At 37.6% G+C, this 20,556-nt stretch overlaps 2 protein-coding genes across 5 annotated transcripts in view; one reads left to right on the top strand and one right to left on the bottom strand.

The window, feature by feature from the left end:
* The window catches only part of tp53inp2a (tumor protein p53 inducible nuclear protein 2a), a 43,300-nt gene extending 25,881 nt beyond the window's left edge, over window positions 1–17,419 (bottom strand). Inside the window, exons 1-2 of one of the 3 annotated variants that reach the window (XM_079596867.1) lie at window positions 17,282–17,419; window positions 17,040–17,140 (exon numbers count right to left, since the gene is read on the bottom strand). The gene's annotated coding sequence lies outside the window, so the exon portion shown is untranslated. Of the gene's footprint in view, window positions 1–4,477; window positions 4,586–17,039; window positions 17,141–17,281 lie in introns of those variants that run through there. The other 2 variants (XM_079596866.1, XM_079596869.1) reach the window with 2 other exon arrangements.
* myh7ba (myosin, heavy chain 7B, cardiac muscle, beta a) lies at window positions 1,470–19,649 on the top strand. 2 transcript variants are annotated; one of them, XM_079596860.1, is made up of 43 exons: window positions 1,470–1,513; window positions 1,842–1,993; window positions 2,257–2,360; window positions 3,298–3,441; window positions 4,512–4,668; window positions 4,812–4,839; window positions 5,094–5,190; window positions 5,930–5,950; window positions 6,041–6,133; window positions 6,328–6,391; window positions 6,500–6,598; window positions 6,682–6,785; window positions 6,870–7,008; window positions 7,093–7,211; window positions 7,477–7,626; window positions 7,717–7,887; window positions 8,012–8,191; window positions 8,499–8,631; window positions 8,722–8,798; window positions 9,175–9,262; window positions 9,443–9,560; window positions 9,661–9,784; window positions 9,915–10,051; window positions 12,212–12,467; window positions 12,754–12,996; window positions 13,086–13,262; window positions 13,355–13,500; window positions 13,575–13,665; window positions 13,748–14,137; window positions 15,200–15,326; window positions 15,442–15,560; window positions 15,659–15,855; window positions 15,937–16,286; window positions 16,394–16,518; window positions 17,056–17,171; window positions 17,291–17,483; window positions 17,658–17,861; window positions 17,960–18,085; window positions 18,177–18,347; window positions 18,448–18,552; window positions 18,663–18,758; window positions 18,848–18,994; window positions 19,107–19,649. In XM_079596860.1, exons 2-43 carry the CDS (start codon window positions 1,894–1,896, stop codon window positions 19,116–19,118), a joined length of 5,838 nt encoding a protein of 1,945 aa, XP_079452986.1. In that variant the 5' UTR covers window positions 1,470–1,513; window positions 1,842–1,893; the 3' UTR covers window positions 19,119–19,649. The 2 variants fall into 2 exon arrangements, with proteins under 2 accessions (XP_079452986.1, XP_079452987.1); XM_079596861.1 differs by lacking the exons at window positions 1,470–1,513; window positions 1,842–1,993; window positions 2,257–2,360; window positions 3,298–3,441; window positions 5,094–5,190 and having other exon boundaries at window positions 4,528–4,668.
* Window positions 19,650–20,556: the final 907 nt, after the last annotated feature.

Here is a 20,556-nt window from a genome sequence, read left to right as displayed (position 1 = left end):
CAGGAACTTCCATAGCATATTTTTTTCTACTATGGAAGTCAATGGGTGCCATCAACTTTCTGGTTACCAACATTCTTCAAAATATCTTCTTTTGTGTTCAGCTGAAGAAAGAAACTCATACAGGTTTGGAGCACCTCAAAGGTGAGTAAATGATGACAGAATATACATTTTTTGGGTGAACTATCCCTTTAAGAAAATATTAACAAAAACTAGCCTGGTGTTTTTTCCCCCAAGCCATGCTACATTTATGACTGAGTTATTGTACTGATTTCCCTTCAACTCAATCAGAAAATTGTGCTCATTTCCATCGTGGAAAGAAAATCCATCTCAATTATGTTGCTATTATCATTAAGAGCAGTGCATCTTGGCTTATATTGGCATGTATTTTTAGCGTCCCATATCATGTCAAGCACAAGGGACCCTTTAGTAATTTCGTCTAGGGTTGCATTTACTTGCCCACACACACACACAATGCCTCTCTCCGCTGGCGTTTACAACAAAGGATTCCGCAAACAAGCAATTAGAGTAAGGGAGAAGACCGAACACATGGCCATTATGTTCACCTAATACTTGTCCTGTATGTTGAGGAGAGAATTGTTGACGAGTTATTGAAGAGATGTTAAGGAGCCAATGGTAAGGGTGTTGCTTGTTGCCGCTGAGTGGATCTCTGTAACCTTTATCCAAGCAGGGGCCGGGGGAATTTTGCAGTGACCACAGCCGCTCAGATGATTGTCGGTGTTGAAATCAAAATATAACTCGAAGAAAAATTATTAACAGTGAAAACTATGAATTATGAACTGTGAAATATGTTAATTATAATTGCATTAATTAAAAACACAAGTGTTAAGTTGATGCTCATTTGTTATGGTGATAGCAGTTACAAAGCTGTCTCAATTAGCACTAAACATGCATCTATTTCGATCTGATAATCGGCTTGATTGATATTGTTATGATGATAGTCACAGATAGAAATGCTGTTCACAGGAAAATAAACTCACTAGTTGCTTATAAAAGTACTTAACATTTTACAGAACAGGCAATCATTTTGAAATTAGAAACATGAAACGCATAAAAGCTAAAAACATGAATAAAAAAAAAACGAATTAAATTTGTAATGTCATTAATATTAATTGCTTTTATTGCTGTAGTCGAATGATTGCTGGTTTTATTGTCAAAAAGCTGAAAAATATAATTTAATTTCACTTCGGTAAGCTACATAATTATCCAAAATGAAAATGTAAATTTTGTCAAAAAAAAACAAAAAAGGATTATTGATTAGTTTCTAATCAGTGCCCTCCACTCACTTAGTCTGCATTTTAATGCTGCCATAGAAATAACTATGCTTGGGTTTGGGTAAAGATAAAAATGCGGCTTGCCCTTTTGTGTCAGTTTGGGCACACAGTAAGCACCAATAGGCGGTGGAGGAGGTGACACATGATAATTTCTGTGACCATGACCTTGGAGGAGATGATAAAAGGAGTTTGGCCACTCCACACGTTCAGTCCGTGTTAAGGTCAGTTAGCAAATTATGACTGGACACTTTGAGTCATTTTATTTAATTGATCATTTGTTTATACTACAATGCAGGAATCTATCAAATCAGACTTTTAAACCTTAAACTTTTCATTTGTGTCAGTAATGCAACGCTTAGTTGTATTACATAATACACCTCCTGGAACATATGTTTAATTTAAATTGTAATTGTTTGTGATTATTCCCTCTATGTTACATTTTGTAGGCTACTATTTTACTTTTTGTTAACATAATAGCCTATATTTTTCATTTTACTTTTTAAATTATTGAATTTTAAGTGTAACCAAAAGTATTTGTCTTCTTTTAAGGTATCTGGAAAGTTTTGTCTTCAGCGAGTAAAGGAGCGGTGGATTTATCATCATGTCGAGACTGTTGGATATGAAGGAGTTTGGAGAAGCTGCACCGTTTCTGCGCAAATCCAACCTGGAGCTGCTGGCAGCGCAAACTGTGGCGTTTGATGGTACTTGAAATACATTTTCAAGTGACTTCAACAATTGTTTTACAGCGGATACGAACACTTCAATTCTCTTTGAAATACTTGGCATCTGGTTTACGGGGCTGCTTTTAGGTGTTCGTAATTGCATGTTAGATTCTTAAACTGTTAATGTTGAAAAAGGCATAGGCTATTGAAATAATTGTGCCATTGAATACTGGATTCATAACAAACAAACCATCGATAAACTTTCTCGACGCATGGATATTGACAGACTTCCTTGTGCGCAGGAAAGAAACGCGCTTGGATACCAGATGAAAAGGACGCGTACACTGAGGTGGAAATCAGGGAGATTGATGGTGACAAAGTCATCGTTGAGACGAAGGATGGAATGGTAAGACTTTTTAATGGAATTCGATTTATCATGTAAAAACTATCAAATGAGGACATCTGAGTTTAATGATTTGCGGATATGCCAAAACAAATGAACTTTTGCTGCAATAATAGGGCTTTGACTTAAGTGGTAGAATCATAGGCTAATTAAATTAAATTGTAGGCTAATTTATGTTTTATTGTGCGATAATGACTTGCTACACTATTCTACAATTTACCTACATAAATAGCCTGCATACTATAGACATGAAATATTGTTTTGAGTTTAAATTATTTTACCATTGAGGAAAATAGGCTACCCGGCTAATGTAAAAGGCCAACATTGCGTAAGATATTTAATCATGATAGGGGCATATTATAATTTTTATTATTAGCTAAACCTGCAATTCAAGTTAGCAATTTCTAAACAATTAACTAGTTAACAACGATGTTTATCAATGTAACTTGTCCTATATTTCAAGTCATCCACTTTGCACTAGCCTATACCTGTTCGACGGTCTTCCGGTCAACGTTTTGGTTTTCTTCTAAGCCTCGCCATATCAAATGTTTTATATTTAGCATAGGCTATATTAACAATGATAATGTTTAGAGTATTTTCTGAGGCTATTTGTACAAGCCGTAGTAGGCTAGTAATAACCCGTTTTGAGTCGCCAGATGGCGACATTAACTATTTTAAAGTGCGCTAAAGTCAGCGGAGTGATACGAGAGGCATGCAAGTAGCACCGGTACTATGTTGACATGAGGAACTTTGATCTAGTTTAGCGGTCATTTAAAAATATAAAAATATTTGACAGCTCAATATGCGATTGGTCAATCAGAATTAAAATTTTTAGAGAGCCATGTAATAAGGAATAATACAAAAGTTGGTTTTCTGTCCCTTATCTACACAACCATGTTCTGACCCTTTACACTGTATTTATTCCATCTGAATCCTGTAGTGCTTAACCGTCAAGGACGATGACATTCAACAGATGAACCCACCGAAGTTTGACATGATAGAGGACATGGCCATGCTCACACACCTGAATGAAGCTTCGGTGCTCTGTAATCTGCGGAGGCGCTACAGCAGTTGGATGATCTATGTTGGTACCATCACATCACAGCTCAAAGCAAAGAAAAGATCTGCCCTTTCTCACTAATCTTTGATGCCACAAATAACCTGACCGGGGCATTAAACATAGAGGGGCGGCACTATTCATAGAACTTTACAGTCACAGTAATGAATTTAACACTTGCCTTTGCCAAGGGACAAATACAAGTGAATTCCCTAGAGGCATGTCCTTTATAACTACCATATTCAAAGTATCTCATAAAGTCATCTCAGGGAGTTTATGGTTTCCTGAAGTGTATTTAAACAGATTATGTACATGGTAAAACTAAAATATGGAAGTCTGTAGAAAAAAAAAGTTAATAGTGAAGTTAACGTAAAAAAAAATAAAGCCACATTGTAAAATATAACAAAACTCTAAATGTCAGTTTGTAACTATTTTACATTAAGGTGAATTGGTGGTTAATTCATACGAATTTGTACAATCTCATAAAAAAAATGTCACTCAATATGCGTATGCCTCACTGATGGTTAGTATTAGGGGTGAACCTTCTTGCTATTTTGTCCTAAAAAAATATTTCCGTACTAATCAAATCGTACAAATTTACGTCATCTTGTAAAATAGTTACATGATTTTCTGAGATCGGGCTGTATATTAAAAGTTACATTATGAGAAATAAAATTTTCTCTGTTTTTATTCTGAGGCTATTTATTTTGTATAAGTTAGGAGTCTTCAGCCCCAGGGGGTCCAACTTCAAGGCATTTGGCAATTATTATTTAGTTATGACTATTTTGGATTAAAAAATATATATATATTAATTTAACTTTAACAATGCTGAATGTACCATTGCCATATTTACATAAAAATGTGTTAAATAAAATTAAATAGTAAAAGTATATTTTTCTTATTATGATTTTTTTTTGGCTTTGCAAATGTAAGCATCATAAAAAAAATTAAGGTCCATGCTTATAATTCAACCCTCTGCTCCATTTCTCTATTCACCAAGATTTATAGAATAAAGGAATTGAAGCCCAAAGAATTGGTCATTTATCGTGACTAAATACTGTACCTGAGATTAATCTTGTCAAATCTTCTCATGGCAGACGTACTCTGGACTGTTCTGTGTGACCGTGAACCCATATAAACGGCTTCCCGTCTACACGTCCCCTGTAGTGGCTGCTTACAAAGGCAAACGTCGCTCCGAGGCTCCACCTCACATCTATTCCATCGCTGACAATGCCTACAATGACATGTTGCGCAGTAAGTATTAAGTGAAATGATTGCTTGTCTCTTCCCTGCCCTCTACCATAACTTACAGGAGGGATCATTTTCTCCTAACACACTTTATCCAATGGAGAAAAGCCCTTTATGACCTAAAATTGTGTCATTGTTTCCCTACACAGATCGGGATAATCAGTCCATGCTAATCACGTAAGTTTGGACATATCTGTACACATTCTGTATTGTTGCATTAACACACACATTTTCAGTCTGGTAAAAAACGTTTTTTTGTTTGTTTTTTAAACAAATTATTCTTTGAACAATTTTTCAGGTGACTTTTTCTTTCTTTTTTGAAAAAGAATATTTTGTTGCACTGTTTTTTCTAATGTTCTTTGCTATGGTATTTTTCTTTCTTTTTTTCTTTTTCAATGTCTTATCACTCAATGATTTCTTGATACTCATAGCGGAGAATCTGGTGCTGGCAAAACGGTAAACACGAAACGTGTAATTCAGTATTTTGCCATAGTAGCAGCCCTGGGTGAGGCGGCAACTAAAAAAGGAGTAAGACAACGCTCTCTCGGTTTCCCTCACATCATGTCCCTCTTCTTTTTCAATCAGCTTTTCTTTTTTTACCTCTCATGCTGGCAAGTGTTTGTCATTATCATTTTGAAGTCGTTCCTCATCTAGGTGTCTGGCACAATTTTACAGTGACTTTAGCTCTATGTATTATAACTTGTTTTCTATTATTGTAAATGGACATCTAGACTGAGGTTTGACTCTCCCTTTCATTTGCATATGTCTTTGCCAGTTTCCCCAAATGTTTTTGTGGGGTTAACCTGACTCTGTCTTCAATCAGCACATGTCCTCAGCACATCATTTCCTGCATTTTTCCTCCTTGTTCTTGAAGTTTTTCTGTGAAACGAACTTGTGATTAACATTTCAAGCTGGCCATACATCTTTACTTCCTATTACAGTTTTTACACTCCATTTAAAAAAAATCTGTATCATATCATAGTTAAATACTTTGTTGTATTTGATGTGAGCTAACAAGATTTTACCCTGTTTTTTTTTTCATTCTTAACCCATAATAGTCTATGAATTAGCATTTTAAGTCAAACTTAAATACTGAGAAATGGGTCATTTAAAAATGTTACATGCACTTTATCACATTCATATTAAACAATCAGTCCATTTAATATAGAATATAATAATATAATAAAAATAGAAGCTGAGAAATGTAATGTAATGTATTGGTAATGTTAAAAAAAAACACCTTTTTTTTTGCTTTTTTTGTTTTAAGGCCCCTGCAACTAAAACAGGGGTGAGTATATCTTCATCCGTGGAGAAATATTGCATAAACCGGAACAAATTAAGCTGAAAATCTCATCAATTATAAAACTACTTCTCCCAGGGTACTTTAGAGGACCAGATCCTTGAAGCTAATCCTGCAATGGAGGCTTTTGGAAATGCCAAGACACTGAGGAACGACAACTCGTCCCGTTTTGTGAGTATCTGACACTATATAGACCAATGTTGTAGTTCTTAAGTCTGCTCCTCTCACATTCACAAAAAGACTGATTTTACCATACTGTAAAATTATAATGACTGCATATTATCATGGTGTTCAACCATATGCGTCATAAGATAATACATAATGTGCAAATTTATTTACATTCTTGCTCTGAATTCTTGCTCTAGGGTAAGTTCATCAGGATCCATTTCGGACCAACAGGGAAACTGGCTTCCGCTGACATTGACTTGTGTAAGTAACTTGTTAGAAGGATGATGATGCCCTTCTAGTTTATGTCATTCCAAAATGTAAAACCTGACAGTGCAGTGATTTTTTTTCTTCTTCAAATTGTTTGTATAGATCTACTGGAAAAATCCAGAGTTATATTTCAGCAGCCTGGAGAGAGAAGTTACCACATCTTCTACCAGATCATGTCACAAAAGAAGCCTGAACTTCTTGGTATGATAAATGCTATAATTGTGTATTTTATTGACCTATTATTCAAGAAAATCCTTTATTCATTCTTTCCTTGTGGATTTCAGACATGCTTCTGGTCTCTTCAAATCCCTATGACTACCATTTCTGCTCCCAAGGAGTGACAACGGTGGAGAACATGGATGATGGGCAGGAACTTATGGCTACTGATGTAAGCTGTGAAAAATGAATTTCATCACCTACAAAGACCAAATGAAAAAAAAAAGCCTGCAAAATCATTCTCTTTTTCATCCAGCATGCCATGGACATCCTTGGCTTTACTCCAGAAGAAAAGTACGGCTGCTATAAAATAGTAGGCGCCATCATGCACTTCGGGAACATGAAATTCAAACAGAAGCAGCGGGAGGAGCAGGCAGAGACCGATGGCACTGAAAGTTAGTGTAAATCCATAACCTGACTTGTCTATTACAAATATGCCTTAAAGATGGTCCAAAACTTAAATGAAATGATCTTTCCAGGTGCTGATAAGGCCTCCTACCTGATGGGTGTTAGCTCAGCAGACCTCATGAAGGGTCTTCTGCACCCTAGAGTGAAGGTGGGCAACGAGTATGTGGTTAAAGGACAGAATGTCGAACAGGTGAGAAGTGTTCCCAAAATCCTGTCTATGGATGTGTGTCTATGGTTACAGAAAGAAAAAAATACAAATTTGGGGGGAATAATAATGATTATTTGCTGTCAGTATTAATGCATGTGGAAACCACTGACATTTACTGTTGATCTATTAAGATACAAGGAATAAATAAGCCTGAGAAATCAGCCTGGTATCCAGGCAACTGTTGCAATCCATGTAAGTGACAGCTGTGGTCTTAATGTGCTCCACACACATTGTGTGGCTCCACCAGGTTAACTATGCCTTGGGAGCTCTGGCCAAAGCCACTTATGATCGCATGTTCAAGTGGTTGGTGGGACGTATAAATAGGACGCTCTACACCGCTCTGCCACGGCAGTTCTTTATCGGAGTGCTGGACATCGCCGGCTTTGAGATCTTTGAGGTGAGTGACTCTCGAAATTCCACACCGCACTTATCTAGATTTCCGCCGGCATTCACACTTGTGCATCTGTCATGTGGATTCTCTCAACAGCTCAACAGCTTCGAGCAGCTCTGCATCAACTTCACCAATGAGAAACTGCAACAGTTTTTCAACCACCACATGTTCATCCTGGAACAAGAGGAGTACAAAAGGGAGGGCATTGAGTGGACCTTTATCGACTTTGGGCTTGACCTCCAAGCCTGCATTGACCTCATTGAAAAGGTTTTTATTTTATTTTTTTGCAGTTGAAACATGATAGGAACATCATAGCAAATATTTTTTATTGCAGAATTTACCAAGAATATTATTACACCCTTCTGAGCTTTTTTCTCTTTCTCTTTGTTAGCCCTTAGGAATTATGTCCATCCTTGAAGAGGAGTGCATGTTCCCTAAAGCTTCCGACAACAGCTTCAAGGCTAAGCTGTTTGACAATCACCTTGGCAAGTCTGCCAATTTCCAAAAGCCAAGGCCTGACAAGAAGAGAAAGTATGAGGCTCATTTTGAGCTGGGTCACTATGCAGGAGTGGTGAGTTTGTACCAATAATAGAGCTTGAACAAGACTAAATGTAAAGGTCTCTTAGGTAGCACCTGATATTAAAAGTATATTATGTATTTTATAATATTTTTTGGTTCTTTCTCTGCTGAAAAACAACTTAAACCAGTCAGTTTGTTGGCTTTAGCAGGTTTAAGCTGGTCTTCCAGCCTGACCAGCTGAAAAGTGCTCTCTAAAAAAATACAAATCAGGCTATGATGCTGGTTTAAGCTGCTTTTAAGTGACCCTGCTGAAAAAAGATATTGAATATTACTTAAAAAGTGTTTTATCTGAATTTCAGGTGCCATACAATATTGCTGGTTGGTTAGACAAAAACAAAGACCCCCTGAATGAAACAGTGGTAATCTGTTTCCAGAAATCGGCCAACAAGCTTCTGGGTTGTCTCTTTGAGAATTATGTTGGCTCTGACTCAGGTAAATAACCCACACATTCTGTCTGAAATATACCACAATTGTTTTCTAAACCATAGAATACTTATTCTAAACTATTTTTTTTCCCTTTAGCCTCTGACACAAAAACAGGAGGCAAAGAAAAGAGGAAAAAGGCTGCTTCCTTCCAGACAGTGTCACAGCTACACAAGGTGTGAATATAACAAGACTTTTCTGCTACTTGCGCTAGGTAGAAACTGATATTTATTACAGAAATAATTATTCACGGTCATTAAAACAAAAAAATCAAAACTCGTCAGTACTAAGAGGGAGGCAGTTAAGACTTGCAGTGATGTTTAGAGCAATGACACATGAACATCACTTTAAGTCTGTGCTGGCTCCTGTTCTGTCTGTTCCCACAAAGAACATCAACAACTCAAGGTAAGTCTAGAAACACACTTGACAATGTTGTTTTGAGGAGAACTACACCTTTGCAGTTGTTGAATGCATGTGCAGTGTAAAATGTGGAAACACTGCTGTACAACATGACTTACAGGAACGTGTCCCTTGATTGCTTCTCACCTACAGGAGAATCTCAACAAGTTGATGACAAACTTGCGGAGCACTCAGCCCCATTTTGTGCGCTGCATCATCCCCAATGAGACCAAAACACCAGGTGCTGCACTGAGCACTTCAACACATCCAAACCAACAGGATTTTCATGAAAATCACTATTTCTGAGCATCAATCAAAAATTACAGCTTTATGTTACACTAAAACAATGGCCTGAAAAAGTATCCAAGCTGCAAAACCTCAGCACAAACATCCAACTAAAACATTTTTGTCTTATTTGCAGGAATTATGGACGCTTTCCTGGTGCTGCACCAGTTGCGCTGTAATGGAGTGCTGGAGGGTATTCGTATTTGCAGGAAGGGATTTCCTAACAGAATTATTTATGCCGAATTCAAACAACGGTAAGAAGAGCTACTGTTTACACACTTTTACATAAAAAAGGCACTATAAAAAATCCATATGGCATAAACAATGACGATGTGTAAATCCTCCATTTTAAAGATATCGCATTCTGAATCCTCACGCTATCCCTGATGACAAGTTTGTGGACAGCAGGAAGGCTGCAGAGAAACTGCTGGCTTCACTGGAAATCGACCATAATCAATATAGATTTGGGCATACTAAGGCAAGTCAGACTTCAGATAGTAAGAGTGTTTGTTGCTTTGAGCCTCAAGCAATGGGACATCAATCAGAGGCGCTACTCTGAACAGAAAACAAAATTGTCTAAATCAACAGTCTGTGTCTCTGCATTACAGGTGTTCTTTAAGGCCGGTCTGCTGGGACACCTAGAGGAGATGAGGGACGAGCGTCTGGCTAAAGTTCTCACTCTGCTGCAGGCGGCCAGCCGTGGAAAGATCATGAGGATGGAGCTGAAGAAGATGATGGAGATGAAGTAATACGCGATTGCATGCAAAATTGCTACTAACATTCAAATGGATGCCCCTGAACATATTTGGACATTTAAGTCACACTTAAAAATGAATGAAAGTCATTGTATTAGATAACATTTTAAAGAAAGATATTGCACCAAAAAAAAAAGTCTCTGTACAGTAGTAGGACAATTTAATTGAACATTTTCTGATTATCAAAAGTTAGTGAAACATCCATCACTTCGACCCCAGTAGGTCAAAAATAATTGCTAAAATGACTCACAAAAGTAAAGAAAGAAGAAGTACTAAGAAAAGCTCTATCATAATTTGTTTGAAGATGTTAAGTGTGGTTTAAGAGGCAAAATATATTTTGGGGCCATTGTAAATAGATTTGTAGATTTTTCTGAATACAAAATATTCATACTTTACATATTCAGCTTTAAAGTGTGGTCACGGTAGCAAAATTTCACGGTAGCAAAAATGTCTATTGTTCTTTTTTAAGAGTGTAGTGATTTTTGAAGCCTAGCTCACAGAGAAGTCACAATGCTGTAAATTCGGGTGACCACTATGAACCTGATGCAGCATCTGCAAGGCAAAATTCCTGATCGTGCAGATTAATACAGATGATTGTGACCTCGAAAATGCACACAACCACAGTAAATGTGACCGCAGCTTTACCCTGCTAACAGCTCTTACCTGCTTTCAATCCACCAGTATAGAGAAAATGGCTTCCATGCTCTTATATTCTCCATATTCTAACTCTGAAATGATGCCGCCCTACACAAATATTCACAAAACTATACTGATATCCAACAGGTTCACTCCTAATAAAGATAGCAGCAAGCTGTTGTCACATGATACCTCTCAACCCTTAACATATGAGAGGTATTTTGGGGCCATGTGGATGGAGTGTGTGAGGCGTGTGTCTTCAGAAATGCATTTGTCCATGTGCATGTGTGGCCGAGACCCTTTATACGCTCCGACACTCTCTGTGAAACATGTAAGGTTTTCCATGTCCATATCCATGACCTCCACCCTTTCCCTTTATTAGACAATGCAGACAGTGTCCTTAAAGCTTATAGGCTCAGTGGGTCACATGGCAGCTGCTCACCCCACTCCCCACTAAAAATACAGGCCAGCTCCCTTCTCAAAGATCTGTTTTGCCAAGGCGCCTGTGCCTCTAAAGGACCACATTGAAAGCATATCTACAGACTGGCAAAGGATTAAAGCCGCTGGTCCAACAGAAGGCCTCGGTTTCTAAATAAATATTAGGCACTTCACCTTTTGGGTGGCCTGGGGCACAGATGCATGGCAGCTATTTGATCAGACCGAATTCTATGCCGTCATCCCAAAAGTAGTAACCGCAGAACTGTGACAGCAAGTGCATGACATCTGAAAGTCGCCCCAGTAATAGACTAACTAAAATGAGCGTCATTTCATGCATTCATGGACATAAGCCAGTGGGTCATATGGGGGTGAGAGTCTTCTCATGATCAGTGTTGATATTGTTAACTAAAACTATTAAAAAGTGTTTTCACCAACTGAAATAAAGCTCAAATAAAATTAAATATAAATATTAAAAATTTGAAATCTTGCCTTGTCAACTAACTGAAGTAAAAAAAAAAATATATATATATATATATACTAAAAAATGTAATGACAATTAAAAAGAAGTGAAAATATATTTATAAATACAATAAAAGTATATAAATAATACTAAAATAACACTGCCCATGATGCATCAATAGTGTATGTTCATGTAGTTAACACAGTGTTTTTATAGTTTAAATATAGATGAATGATAAGACTGCAGAAATACTTAATAAATAAATGAGACAAAAACTGCAACTATAAAACAAAAACTAATTGTATTGTTAAATAAAAAAGAATTGGACTAGAGACAGTAAAACCTAAAATAGTCAAGTTCAAAATGGTGGCTGTAAGAATGGAAGCCTGACTTTTCAGGTTAAAGAGCCAATCACATGATGTAACTGGACAGCTTGAAAATATATAGTATTTTAGCATAATTTGATTTAAAGAAACAAAATTGTAAAACTTAATTCCAACAGTTTTCATTCGCCCCCAATTTAACTATAAAGGAGCCGTACTTGTATCACCAAGATGTCCACCAAGTAGACTGACGTGACTTAAAGAGAATGTTTATACCTGCCTTTTGTCATTAGGGAGGCTCTGATGATCATCCAATGGAATATTCGGGCCTTCAACACTGTGAAGAACTGGCCGTGGATGAAACTTTTTTTCAAAATCAAGCCCCTGCTGAGGAGCGCAGCCACAGAAAAAGAGCTGGCCGCTCTAAAAGAGGAGTTCCTGAAGCTAAAGGAGGCACTAGAGAAATCAGAGTCCAAACGCAAAGAGCTGGAAGAGAAACAGGTCAGCCTGATCCAAGAGAAGAATGACCTTTTCCTGCAACTTCAGGCAGTAAGTATCATACAATACCAGTTTGCAGTTCAAGTGGCAAACACTGTTTGCTCATAAACACCACAAAATGAGCTACAGTAGCCATAGAAGTATAAAACTGCCTTTCTTCTCCAAATCACTAATTTAAACATGATCTATTTAGGTTTTAGGGAAAGATCATCTACAATTGTATAGAGTTTTAATGCTGATACACAATAAATTCTGAAATAGTCCAAAAAGAATCAAATGAATTGTACATATTCAGATGTTAAAATGCTTGAATTTACTTTTTGAAATCGCTCTACAGGAGCAGGATAACCTGGCAGATGCCGAGGACCGCTGTGACCTGCTCATCAAAACCAAGATTAATCTTGAAGCCAGAGTGAAGGAGATGACTGAACGCCTGGAAGACGAAGAGGAGATGAACGCTACCGTTCTAGCAAAAAAACGCAAGCTAGAGGATGAGTGTGCTGAGCTGAAAAGGGACATGGATGATCTGGAGATAACCTTGGCCAAGGTGGAGAAGGAGAAGCATGCCACTGAAAACAAGGTGAGGCCATTCTGAAGAAAAATTAAACTCAAGCTTTGTTGTCGAGCCAGCGTGAAGTCTGTTAAACTAATCAAAATACCTCTTTATAGGTGAAGAATCTGATTGAAGAGATGGCAGCTTTGGATGAAACTATTCTGAAGCTTACCAAAGAGAAGAAGGCCTTACAGGAGAGTCACCAGCAGACGTTGGATGACTTGCAGATGGAGGAAGACAAAGTCAACACTCTGACTAAGGCCAAAGCCAAGTTCGAGCAGCAAGTAGATGATGTACGTTCATATGCTGGATAAATGTTAGCAGGACCGTTAACAGATCTAGAATGAGTCAGGAATCAGTAATATAATATAATCGCTTGTTTTAGTTGGAGGGATCCTTGGAACAGGAGAAGAAATTGCGAATGGACCTGGAACGGGCCAAACGCAAGCTGGAGGGTGATCTGAAGCTGTCAATGGAGTCTGTCATGGACCTCGAAAATGACAAGCAGCAATTAGAGGAAAAGCTAAAGAAGTAAGATTATCATATGACAAGATGCTGTAAAATAAAACCATTTCTGTGCTTAATTTGTCGGGATTTTTTTGTAGGAAAGATTTTGAAATGAACCAGATCAGTTCGAAAATCGAAGATGAGCAAGCATTAATCCTCCAGCTTCAAAAAAAGATCAAGGAATTGCAGGTAAATCAAACTAGACCATTTAATCTTCAAATTTATGTCTCAGTCAGAACATATTTTCATTGTTTTTTTCATTGTGTTCAAGGCCCGTATTGAGGAGCTTGAAGAGGAACTGGAAGCAGAGCGTTCCGCCCGAGCGAAGACGGAGAAACAGCGAGGCGATGCATCCAAAGAGCTTGAAGAGCTCAGCGAGCTTCTCGAGGAAGCCGGAGGTGCCACGTCAGCCCAAATTGAGATGAATAAAAAACGGGAGGCAGACTTTCTAAAGCTGCGCCGTGACCTTGAGGAGGCCATATTGCACCACGAGGCTATGAGTGCTGCACTGCGCAAAAAGCATGCAGACAGCGTGGCTGAACTGAGTGAGCAAATTGACAGCCTTCAGCGAGTCAAACAGAAGTTGGACAAGGAGAGGAGTGAGGCCAAGATGGAGGCGGATGACCTCACCTCAAATTTAGAGCAGCTGGCAAAGAGCAAGGTGGAAAATATGATGCATCACATTCTGATCTAATTTAACTAGCATTAATTTAGCATTGACTTTAACACTTTGACTTTAAATAGTCTTCGTTGGGTGAATTTTACATGCTCTGATTTTGTATATACTATTATTATTTTATTTTATTTATAAATTAAATTTTACACAATAAGTTTAAATGGGTATTAGGTATCATTTATTTACAATGAACAATTATTTACAGCATTTATTAATGTAGCTTAATGTTATTTCAAATATTTTTACAATTCAAGCTCTATGAATTAACATCAGTGAATCTATTATTAACAAATATGAATTAGCAAAAAATATATATATCTATGAATTAACATGAACCTAGATTAATAAATGCTGTGAAAACTGTTGTTCATTCTTAGTTCATGATACCCAATGCTTTAACTAATGTTAAAAAATTTAACCATATTGTAAAATCTAATTATATGCCTATAACATAAATAATGCAAAAAAAGCAATAATTTTAAACAATTACAATTAAAATATTAAAATCCCTTATATTTAACAGTAATTTTAATTTACTAAGTGTAATAAAAAACTTTAAGGTCAATTTATTTAAAAAAAATTCCCCCCAAAAAATGGTGCAGAAAACTTTTTACCCATTTCAGACTGACCTTTAGCCAAAGTCAAAAGAACAATATCCTGTGAACATAGTCCATATACACACGACATCTGCGCATCATAAAATAACCAGACAGCCTTAAAAAATTACTCACTTACTTAACTGCAAGTTATTATTTTTTTCAATAAAAATATGAAGAAAGTTTTGTGTCAGTATCATTACTGAGTGGTTTTCCATAAAACAACGTGTTGTTAGATATGCAAATAAAGAATAAATAAAGGAACATTCATATATCTGACAGGAAACATATAATAAATAATATGTATGTGGCATGTGTGTGTATAAATTTATAATATATATATACAAATATATGTATTTTTTTCATATATTTTCATTCATATACATATATGTAAGAGACAATTTATTGAAAACAATTTATTATATTATTTCATTATATAAAAATATTCCAGGCTACCAGTGAGAAAATGTGTCGCCTCTATGAGGACCAGATGAATGAGTCAAAAGCCAAAGTGGAGGAGCTCCAAAGACAGCTCAGTGACACCAACACGCAGCGAGCCCGCGCTCAGGCTGAAAGCGGTATACCAAAAAACTACCTACTGAACAAATTCAACCATAAGACATCTATGCACCGATTTTGAGACATTTAATACCCCTACTAACTCTGAATCTACATCATTTTTACATAATACAGGCGAACAGGGCAGAAAGCTGGAGGAGCGTGAAGCTCTGGTGTCTCAACTGCAGCGCACCAAGAATTCACTTAGCCAAAACATAGAAGAGCTCAAGAAACAGCTAGATGAAGAAACCAAAGTAAGCGAAACCATTCCCCCCTCACTGCTTAACATGTTTTGGTTTTAATGTGGAACAAATTAGTAATTTTACTTGTCTTTGGCATCTGCTCCTTTCAGTCAAAGAATTCCTTGGCTCATGCCTTGCAATCATCCAGGCATGACTGTGATCTGCTGAGGGAGCAGTATGATGAAGAGCAAGAGGGCAAAACTGAGCTGCAGCGTGCACTGTCCAAGGCTAACGCCGAGGTCTCCCAATGGAGGACCAAGTATGAGACAGACGCCATTCAGAAGACAGAGGAACTTGAGGAAGCAAAGTGAGTGTGTGGAGTAGAAGGACAATAATGACTGGCTTCATTCAATCTAAAACTGAATCATTATATTCCTAAACTTGACAGGAAGAAGTTGGCCACCCGCCTCCAAGAGGCCGAGGAACAAGTCGAGGCAACAAACGCCAAGAGCTCCTCTCTAGAAAAGACCAAACATCGGCTTCAGTCAGAGATTGAGGATCTTGTAGTAGATCTGGAGCGCTCGAATGCAGCCGCTGCTGCTCTGGATAAGAAGCAAAGGCAATTTGACAAGATTCTGTCCGAATGGAGGCAGAAGTACGAGGAGTGCCAGTCTGAGCTGGAATCTTCACAGAAAGAGTCTCGTAATCTGAGCACCGAGCTGTTTAAACTCAAGAACTCTTATGAAGAGGCTCTGGACCATCTGGAGAGCATCAAACGGGAGAATAAAAATCTACAGGGTATGTTTTGAACTTCAAGGATTATGAATGGAGACGTCAAACTAACATACATTGTCAATCACAAAATGTGTTTTTATCAATAATTTTATCCATCATGTTTCTAACAGAAGAGATTTCTGACCTGAATGACCAAATAAGCCAGGGTGGGAAGACCATTCATGAGCTTGAGAAGATCAAGAAGGGCTTGGACATGGAGAAGACTGAAATTCAAGCAGCAATGGAGGAAGTTGAAGTACTGTTTTTTGTGTCTGAAATTTTTGTAGCTAAGAACCAGAAGTGAAATCCTGAGTCAATTTTTGCTTGTCAAGTTTGTCTGAGTCAAGTATTTTCTTAAAATTGTGAATAACAAACATTAAGCCATAAATGTAAATTTTTTTTAATTATTATTAGTGTGACATTTTAAACAAAGTTAGTGGGAAATTTCCAGTTTGCTAAGCATTTACAGAAAGAAATAACTTGTTTACTTGAGCATTTACTTGAACAGAAAGAAAAACATTGTTTAGTGGGTAATTTTTTAGGTAGGGTTACATAGTGTATGTATGCATTAAAGAGAAAAGATAGTTGGATTCAAGTAAAAACTTGAATACTTTCTTTAGATAAGAATGACATATTGATAAATGAAATCTCAAAAAAAAATTGGTTTTATAACTTGACAGGTGCAGCTGAGGTTTTTAAAACTGGCCTATATAGAATAATATCACACCAAAACGGACTTGAAGGTACTTGGACTCTCATTCTCTTAAATTATCTTACCTTATTTTTGTATCAGGGCACTCTGGAGCATGAGGAGAGTAAGACTCTGCGTATACAGCTGGAGTACAACCTGATCAAAGCAGACATTGACAGGAAGCTAGCTGAGAAAGATGAGGAAATCGACAATCTTCGGTGAGAACTAGTGAGGAAAACTGATTATTGAACCATTATTTTCCATTACTTCATTCCATTATACGACCATTATTGTTTAAACCACGAGGCTTCCTAACTTATTGACTCACCTTTACTAGGCGTAACCATCAGCGTGCCATAGAATCCATACAAGCCACCCTGGATGCAGAAGCAAAATCCCGTAATGAAGCCATCAGGGTGAAGAAGAAGATGGAGGGTGACCTGAATGAAATGGAGGTTCAGTTGAACCGTGCAAATCGCTTGGCCACTGAGTCCCAAAAAATGGTCCGTAACCTGCAGACACAGGTTAAGGTAAATCCAAATGTTGCTTCTGTTAAAACAAACATATTTCAACTATTGCATCATTAATGTGGGAAATAAAACAGTTTGGGATTATTTTAATATCATGATATATATGCAAAATGATCTAAACAAATAGTCACCTACTCAAGCCTAAATAACAAAATCCATTTTATAAATAAAAAGGACCTTCAGATTGAGCTGGATGAGACTATTCACCAAAATGAAGAACTGAAGGAACAGGGTGCCATTACTGAACGCAGGAACAACCTCCTGACAGCTGAGGTGGAAGAACTGAGAAGCCAGCTGGAGCAGAACGATCGTGCTCGCAAACTGGCAGAGTTTGAGCTCCTGGAAACCTCAGAGAGAGTCAACCTACTGCATGCCCAGGTAATGGCCAGATGTTCCATCAAGGTTTGGAGAAGGTAACTCTTCCTAGCAGTCACAGCAAATAATACCTAGGCATTTAATTATTTCTGCCTCCCCAGAACACATCACTGCTCAATCAAAAGAAAAAGTTGGAGAGTGATCTCTCCACGCTGTCTAGCGAGATGGATGATGCTGTGCAGGAGGGCCGAAATGCAGAAGAGAAAGCCAAAAAGGCCATCACTGATGTGAGGAGCTTGCATAGAGAAGTTTTTTTTTTTGGTAAAAATTGTGTTGAGTATTGTACAGGAAATTTAATATGAAGCTTCCAACGAGCAGGCTGCCATGATGGTGGAAGAGCTCAAGAAAGAGCAGGACACCAGCGCTCACCTGGAACGTATGAAGAAGAACATGGAGCAGACCATCAAAGATCTGCAGATGCGCCTGGATGAGGCTGAGCAGATCGCTCTAAAAGGAGGCAAGAAGCAAATTCAGAAACTGGAAAGCAAGGTATGCATGATGACTTTTGCCATCTATAAAATAATTAAAACCTGAATGACATTGATGATGTCCTGCACCTTGTAAAAATATAAAACAAACTTTCCTCAAGGCGAGAGACCTGGAGAATGAACTGGAATCTGAGCAGAAGAAAAGCAATGAATTCCAGAAGGGAGTCCGCAAATATGAGCGAAGGATCAAGGAGCTCACCTATCAGGTACAAACTCCATGAGACAGATTCACAAATTAAATGTAGTTAGTACAATAGCTTGAGTTGCACTGAGCCTGAAAGAATAAAGCCTGTGGCACCACCTGCTGTTTCTACAGACTGAGGAGGACAGGAAGAACATGGCTCGCCTTCAGGAACTCATAGACAAGCTGCAGGCCAAAGTTAAGACCTATAAGAGACAAGCAGAGGAGGCGGTGCGTCTACAAATAAACCTTAATGTGCTGCATCTCATGTATACTTAAAAAAACATCACTGATTGTGGTTCCTGCTGATTGTGTTGTAGGAGGAGCAAGCTAATACCAACTTGACCAAGTACAAGAAGATCCAACATGAGCTGGATGATTCTGAGGAACGAGCAGACATTGCAGAGTCTCAAGTGAATAAACTACGAACCCGCACCAGAGACCCGTGTAGCAAGGCTAGTCCTAAGGCATGTAGCTCAAGTAACCCCCCCCCATCCCCATCCCCATCCCCATCCCCAATCCCATTAAGGCTGTACTGAATACATTTAGAATAATCATCTTTGTTTATACCCATTTCAGCTTGCAGAGTGAAGAGGAAGCCCCTCTCGTACCATGAACACAGCCCACTGCAACAGTTTTGTGTGCCAGAAGTTATGAGCAAGATAAAGAAGTGTGTTTATGTAGACCATAGAAATGTGTATTTCATGTTGTCGTAATTTATACTTATGTATACTGCAATTTCATGATAACTCTGACTTTAAACTAAAAAAAAAAGATAAAACACAGCCGCTCTAAAACCCTCTTCAGTATGTTGAAGGTATTTTGCAAAAAAAAAAAAAAAAGGATAAGTGTATGAATATACCACAGTGTAAACAAATGTGTTTACAATGAATAACTTACAGGTGCTCGCAGTCTTTCCTGTTGCTCTGGTCAAAATGGCATGGCAGTGGTCGTGGACCTATACTGACACCTAGCGTCGTGGAACACAAGCCTGACCCATAGACAGTGGCCTGACCACTAGAAATGCGCTACTAGAGTCAGCAACACATTTATTCCACGATTGTATGCGGTAAAGCGAGTAGCGCTGCGTTCAGTATGACTGGCGTCTTGCCGTCTTCGTGTAAGTTGTTTTAAAAAGTAATAATTTTAATTTAATTATGAAGTATTCCTAATTAAAAAGTATTCATTCTAATTTATAAAGTAGACTAAGCAGAACTTTAAAATCAGAGTTCATGAAAATATAGGCTAGTGTAAATATCCAAAAAGAAATAGTGTAAATATTTATAAAATGGTTTCCTTCAAGACTGGTTTTTTTTTTTTAAAAAGTTAGACTATTGGTATATGAAAAAGAAAGAGACTTGAATGGCAAAAATAGTTACTAGGCCTATAACAAACATTTTTCAGTTTGAAATTGTTTGTTTTACATTTTTCATTTCATTTCAAAGACAGTCTTTAAATTGTGCAGTTAATTTAAAACAAAAACAAACAAAATATGGCAACATTTATATTCAAACTGTTATAGATTCCTTCAAAATTACTGCAACCATTGATTATAAAAAGCACAAAAAAGTAAAGCTGTCAGAGGCAGGATATTGAATTCAGGTTTATTTAAAGCATTAAGTTTACTGGGCTTGACATGGTTATCACTTATGACTAAATTCATCCAGACAGAGCTACGCAAGTAAATGTCAGTATTTAAAACCAAACCCAACCCATGCGAGACATGAACCAAGGCCTGTGGATAAAGAAGAGACATTCAGCTCCTTTGTGTTTATATAGCAAATGGCAATCATTCAAATCAGAAAAAGCACATTCACACTACTGCAATTATTACAACTACACATTCCTGGTGTCAAAGGAAGTGACCAAAAACTCTGTTGCATTCAACCCGATTTAAATGAATGGTATGAAATTGTGTTTTGCCAATGCAAAGCACCGTGACAGTATAAGGAAGCGATTTAAAGAAAAGGGAAAAAAAAGACACGAGAACGTGCAAACATCCACAGGTAAAAGCAAAGGAACACAGGAA

The sequence above is a fragment of the Phoxinus phoxinus genome (assembly GCF_949152265.1).
Source record: "Phoxinus phoxinus genome assembly, chromosome: 22".
Lineage (NCBI taxonomy): Eukaryota > Metazoa > Chordata > Actinopteri > Cypriniformes > Leuciscidae > Phoxinus > Phoxinus phoxinus.
The sequence above is the reverse complement of the archived record's forward strand: the minus strand, read 5'-3'. Positions and strand labels throughout refer to the sequence as shown.